Source organism: Lepisosteus platostomus, chromosome 4 (genome assembly GCF_059453375.1).
Source record: "Lepisosteus platostomus isolate fLepPlt1 chromosome 4, fLepPlt1.hap1, whole genome shotgun sequence".
Classification (NCBI taxonomy): Eukaryota; Metazoa; Chordata; class Actinopteri; order Semionotiformes; family Lepisosteidae; genus Lepisosteus; species Lepisosteus platostomus.
The window spans coordinates 48,596,050-48,602,239 of NC_142614.1; the positions used below are offsets into that span (position 1 = coordinate 48,596,050).

Sequence of the window (6,190 nt, forward strand, 5' to 3'; positions counted from 1 at the left end):
TTTGTATTGGCAAGGTTAATTAAAAGGGAAAAAGTATTCGATATAAAGGGTACTGGCATGCTTATTTACCTTTATGTCGCAACTGCAACCTCAGATTTTTAAGTTTTACAGATAAGAAATATGATGGGTACTTTACTGTTACAAAATACAGTATATCCGATGTGCTGGGTTATGCTCCAGTCATTAACAAATATAATAGAATAGTTCTAAAATGCCAGGAAATGTATTTTGCTGCAAGAAAGTACCCAGCAAAGCAAACACACTGTTAAATAGGACTTCAGAGAAACATTTTCACAAAGAGAAAAGCAAGACTTGTCAGTTTCATAGCCTTTAATAACAATATGGATATAACTTTAAAACAAGTTTCAGTCACAAAAGCATGAATTATTTCAATTTATTATTTTTATTAAATAAATAATAAATACTGCACTTTGTCCATAATTTATTTCTGTAACAACAAGGAATGTATCTGTCCAGACACACCATGTGGAATTGTCCTTATTCCAACACAGACTTTCAAAAGTAAGGTGTTCTTTCGTTCACAGCTAGGCAGCACAAGACTGCCTTGTCAGAAATTGACCACAATCTAGCCCTGGTGGTTTTTAAAAAAATCCACCCCTTCTGTGGGATGTTTTCACAGTTTTAAGTCAATTTTGCTCTACAGAGAGCTACGTGATATTACCCTGCTTTGTTGATGCATATGTTACAAGCTGCAAGACTAAATTATCCAGAATTCCAAGTCAAGTTCAACAAAGCAAGATTTTCTACAATAAAATTTAAATAAAAAAGTCCATCTGGATCCAGCCCAGCATTCTTCTCAAAAAGGATTGGTTGGATGTTTCGTACCTCCGTCCTTTTAAATCACTTCCAGCCCGCCAAACTGTCAACATACAAGTACATCCACTGAAAACGCTTGCCAAAGCCCCACTGATTAGAAATCCACCCTTTTTCATTCTTGCAAAGTCCCTCAGAGTTCTCAGACTTTAGTTACATCTTTGCAGAAGCATATTTAAGGCATATTCCATTCTGTTGCGAAGATCAGATGAGCATCCTGACATGAGCAAGGTGGTCAGCCTGAAGGTGGTAGAGACACGCTCCTCATTGATGTATGTCAGCAGATATTCCTCATTCTGGTTGCAAATTATGATCTTTGTGTGGTCGTGGTAGAAATTTACCTTTAAAAAAAAAGATAAGACTCAGTTAGTTAATGTTACAAACATGGCTGTTTCTCTTATTAAGCTAATGCTTTTTTTCCCCCCAATTCTGGCTACAAACTGCTTGGTCCCACTGTTCTGGACCAGAATGCTGATATTACACCTCATCCATCGCTAGAAGAGTAATTAGTATTTATTTACCTGGAATGTGCCGTCATTGAAAAGCATCATCAATGCACGATCCGATTTCAACCACTGAAGAAGGTACAGCCTGGGTTTGCGCATATCAGTTACACTAGGCAAATCCCCACCCTATTAAGAAGGAAAAAAGGAAAAAATAAATAAACCAAAGTAAGTACCTCATAGTTTACATTAGATCACAATAGCACACAGCTGTGTTAAATCCTTGTAAAAAGTAACTTACATCCATGAGGTTTTCCTCCATGTAGTGTGCAAAGTACTTCAGAATGGTCACTTGGCTGATGAACTGCTCTGGGGCATCCACTGTAGAGAAGACTGAGCACTGACCAAGCTCAGCATAGTAGTGGATAGTCCTAAGAAAGATAAGATGAGGAAACTCCATCAGAACATTAAGCCTTTTGGAAGACAATTGATCTAAAAAATAATACCAAATCATACTTTTGTTGATTTTACAAGCAGGTGCTTACTTCTTGTCGGAGAGCAGGCTCATGTGGGTCCCATTGTTGAAGAGAACGCCAACGGTGTTGTCTGAAAGCTGATAACCAAAGCCGTACTTGTTGGAATAATCCACCCATTTCGTCACCCACTGGAAGGTGCTGTTAATATTCTCATTTGGAATGCTCTCAGCTGAAACAACACGGGAAACCAAATTAGCACCCTCTGGAAACAAAATCCTTTTTACCTACTTAGTAAAACCCCTACCCCCAGCATCCTTCTGCCTTTTAGGACTATCCATTTCCTGTATACTAAAATCTCTTTATCTCACAGGACAAATTATATCCTTTCCCATAGCATGCCTAAAAAAATCCCTCACAACATCGGAAAACACCTACACAGAAACAGCCCTTCCCTTCTATTTGTCTTAGATCCTCACTGATTAAACCTTACCTTCTGGCATGTTTTCAAGACAGCCCCTCAAAACTCTGGCAACAGTATCGGCAACACTCCCCATTGTGCTGTCTTCAAGACCTGCAATATAACCCCACAGTTAAAATCAACTCTTAAAAAAAAAAATCAGGATTGCAGACAGAAACAGTAACTCAAACAAAGCAGCTAGTCTGCCGAGAAAGCCACTATGAGCAATTGTATACAGTAAGTAAATCTGTTAACTTACATTCGCTACTGCTGCTACAGCTCCCAAGGGTTCCCCTCACAATCATGCGTATTGTGTCTCGGATCTGCTGTTTGTTCTCTTTCACTAATACTATTGGCTTCCCAGCAGGGGCAATTGGAGGCTTGGTGTCCTGTAGGGCCAACCAGAAAACAATTGTCAAGTTACAAACACACAAAACTCCAACTTTAGACTTGTCAACATAAAAAAAACATAGATAATGTAAACATGAACTTTAAGGAGAATTTATCTTTCCCTAATCCATTTTCTTATCTTGACTAGGTAAGTGTAAGAAGTCTCACCTCCACTTGTTTGCAGGGCTGGTGGCTGATAGAGGTCTTTTTAAGGTCGTGACGAAGTTTGTACATCTCATCCTCTTCTTTGGTTAATTTATCTGTACCAACAGGAACAAACCGATAGAAACTATTGGTAAACATACATACACTTTGCTTTACATAACCAGTGTTCCTGTCCATCTGTAAATAGTGCAACCTAGTTGTACAGCCAGGAAAATTGCCATTACACCAGAACGTAGATCAAAGGTCAAAGCACGCAGACTACATTGTCTGCTTAATAAATTAATTTTTACCCAAATCATTCAAGTTGAAATTAGCAATGCAGGAGCCCAAAATGAAAGCTAAATCAATAAACTGGGTACATGCCTGTAGCAGTATCCCTTCTCTGCTGCACAACATTTGGGTGGAGGAATTACTCTACATTTAAAAAATGTAGACTCTCCCTGGCAATGAGACTGGATACTTACTGAGATTTTCGTAGTACTTGGCTTTCTCCTTTTTCCCTCCAAACAGTGCAGCGGCTGCCTTCTTGAAGAAATTCTTGGCAGGGCTTGATAAGTGGAAATCTGGAGCAGAGTGGCAACAGCTAGGGGATAGCCTTTCTGGAGTAAATCCCTGTAATTGAAAAAAGAGAACCAGAGAAAATATTAAAGAATGAAACTGCTTATGGGCCGAGAGTCATTTATTACTAAAAAATAAATGAAAGGTGTGTGACGCTAAAATCAATGCATAGAAACTTGGCATGGCATAAATTATAAGTAATATATGCCAGGGTATGCATATTAGTTTTGCTTTTTTGTTCTAATCATTTTCTAATATTTGGAAGCATAAAAAAAATTCACAAACCTGTGAGAAAAAGTCATGTCTAATGATGTCATCTAAATGAGGTCGGTCATCTGGATTCTTTGACAGCATGCTGGCTATTAGCTGCTTGGCAGAGACTGACAGGGAAGAAGGCAGCAGATACCTTGCTTCTCTTATACATCTGTAGGTCTCTTTCAGGTTAGTGGTTTCAAATGGGGGCCTTCCAAGTAGCATGGTGTACCTGTTGAAATGAACACTACAGTCAATTACCAGCACATGAAAAGATTTTAAAAACATGTCAAATATTTTAGCCTTCTCTTAGTTAAAGAAAAGAGTTATTAACATCCATAACTAAAACCCACGCAAATTTACAAACAGACCAAGTACTTTTACAAAGGGTAATATCAAAGGCAACGGATGCAAACTATAGCCAGAGATTGACAACACATGCAGCAGAATACACATGCCAGCAAAATGTGAGGCTTACATTACACAGCCTAGGGCCCAGACATCCGATTCACAGCCATGTCCCTGCTTGTTCAGGACCTCTGGAGATAGGTAGTTTGGCGTTCCACAGATTGTTCTGCAAAACCAGGGAGGTGCAAGTTTAGTTTCAGATCCCTACTTACATTACCGAACAGATTTCAATGAGCTCAAGCTAAAACATACCTCCTCCTGTTTTCAAGGGGTTCCAATTTCGCTGCAAGGCCAAAATCTCCAACTTTAAGATCCATTGATTCATTGATAAAAAAGTTGCCTATAAAAAAAGAATAGGTTAAATTATTTTTGGTCTATGCTTTCAGAACAACCATAATCATTACAAAGTGTTGCCAAGTGTTCAGACATTTAGTCCTTTCTAGTTTACATACAGTACAAACATACCCAATTTTAAGTCTCTGTGCAGGATTTCTTGCTCGTGAAGGTACTTCAGTCCCGAGACGATCTGCTTGAGATAGTATCTCACTTCTGGCTCAGTCAACACCTTTCGGGCTTTTAGAATATGAGCCAAAGACTGCATGTAACAAAAAAAAAAAGATACTTAGCACTGTAGATATGATTAACAAATTAGAGTCAGGTATTTTAATACAGGTGACAAGCTGAGCTCGCTAAACAAGAAAACACAAACCAGCTACCTATATACTCTCAGCATAGTCAGTTCTCATGTAGGGTTCTCATTGAGGCGCATTATTTATAACTGCAGAAAATGCTATTTCCTAATCACGAAATGCTTCTATCCAAACCAGTTTCATAAGGTAAAAATTCGTTATTGCATAGTTTAAGCAGTCGTATTGTGTAAATCAAATTGCTATTAACCAAACCAAAGTGAAAATGATTAAATTACTCTTACCCTTCTGCTGCAGTATTCCAGTAAGATGTAGATGTTCTCTTTGTCCTCAAAGTGGTGGAAGAAGTGAACGATGTGCCTGTGGTGCAGAATTCTGTGCAGCTCGATTTCTCTGTCAATCTATAAAATCAAAGGAATTGCATATACTGTATATTTTTCGCTTATCTTACTCTTGTCTTGAAATGTTAAGAGAGAAACCATGCGCTTTAAAATAACAGGTTTCTTTTCGTTTTACATACCTTTTCCCTCTGGTGTGGTTTGGAAACGCGAGTGTGAGGGATGATTTTCGCAGCATACACTTTGTTGGAGGATAGGTCTGTCAGTTCGTAGCATTTGGCAAAACCTCCCTGTAAAGATGCACAATAAAAAAAAAGCTTCAGGCAAGTTACAAACTTTAACGCAAAGCCAAGCTTATTCCTGCTTCTTTACAAAATAACCTATTAAATGCATTGCGAAAACTAACTTAAAAGAATGCACATGAAAACCTATATACAATACATTCAATATATATACAGTAAATCGCATAATTTCCAGGCAGAATGAAACATGTCCATGTACAATAAAACTCCAAAATAGTGTTATTTTTCCAGTCCAAGGAAAATCCCCCAAAATAAGGACACTCTAATTTCCAGTGGTTTCTCGTCTGCCTCAATTACCTTTCCCAAAACTTTCCCCCGGCAGTAACATTTGCCGGTGGTGTGGTCTGTTATGATCCGTGACATCTCAGGAGCTACGTGGCTGTGGTCCTCCGATTTCTTTCTTTTAAACTCGCATGATTTGCTGAGCGTCTGCTCGGACATCTTGCCGTTATTCGCCGGCTGGTAAGTGATTGATCTTAGTATATCCATTCCGAAACAATCCTTAATGCTCTCCTCACAAGTGTGGTGCGAAAGAGCGAGCAGATCATTTTTATAACCAAACGGTCCGCCCCCTTCTCCGGCTTTCAAACGTCACATGGTTGGAGTTTCTCTATGGAGGTCGTGTTTCTGTGCTGTGACTTACTTATTGGCTCATGATGCCAGAAGAAAGGAATCTCACCTACGTCTATGCGAAAGCTTGTACAGGCTCGAGAAACATGTGCAGAGGAACATGTCCTAACCAAAGCAACAGTGACATGAATGTATAGCTTACCACAATTCTCCGGTTTAAACGTTATAGCTACAAAACTCCAGAAAAAATCCCAATTGTGAAGAGAATCGGTGATTTTAATATTTATACGATCCAAAACATTTGTTACAGTATATGCAATTAGTATTCTTTTTTATAACATTTCCCTTAC

At 38.7% G+C, this 6,190-nt stretch overlaps 1 protein-coding gene across 1 annotated transcript; it reads right to left on the minus strand.

The window, feature by feature from the left end:
• Positions 1–312: 312 nt before the first annotated feature.
• Positions 313–5,806, minus strand: plk2b (polo-like kinase 2b (Drosophila)). Its single transcript, XM_088629724.1, has 15 exons — positions 5,568–5,806; positions 5,151–5,258; positions 4,915–5,031; positions 4,449–4,578; positions 4,236–4,323; positions 4,054–4,149; positions 3,609–3,807; positions 3,230–3,377; positions 2,769–2,860; positions 2,470–2,599; positions 2,244–2,324; positions 1,823–1,982; positions 1,579–1,708; positions 1,356–1,466; positions 313–1,175 (listed from the first exon to the last, which is right to left on the minus strand). The coding sequence occupies exons 1-15, from the start codon at positions 5,757–5,759 to the stop codon at positions 984–986; spliced, it is 1,974 nt and encodes a 657-aa protein (XP_088485850.1). The 5' UTR covers positions 5,760–5,806; the 3' UTR covers positions 313–983.
• Between the last annotated feature and the right edge of the window lie 384 nt (positions 5,807–6,190).

Excerpts from the sequence above, each read along its gene's own strand:
- plk2b (XM_088629724.1), bottom strand. The coding sequence starts at position 5,759 with ATGGATATACTAAGATCAATCACTTACCAGCCGGCGAATAACGGCAAG. Across the intron at positions 5,259-5,567 it reads GGGGGAAAGTTTTGGGAAAG|GGAGGTTTTGCCAAATGCTA; the intron begins GTAATTGAGGCA and ends GCATCTTTACAG. Across the intron at positions 5,032-5,150 it reads AACCACACCAGAGGGAAAAG|ATTGACAGAGAAATCGAGCT; the intron begins GTATGTAAAACG and ends TTGATTTTATAG.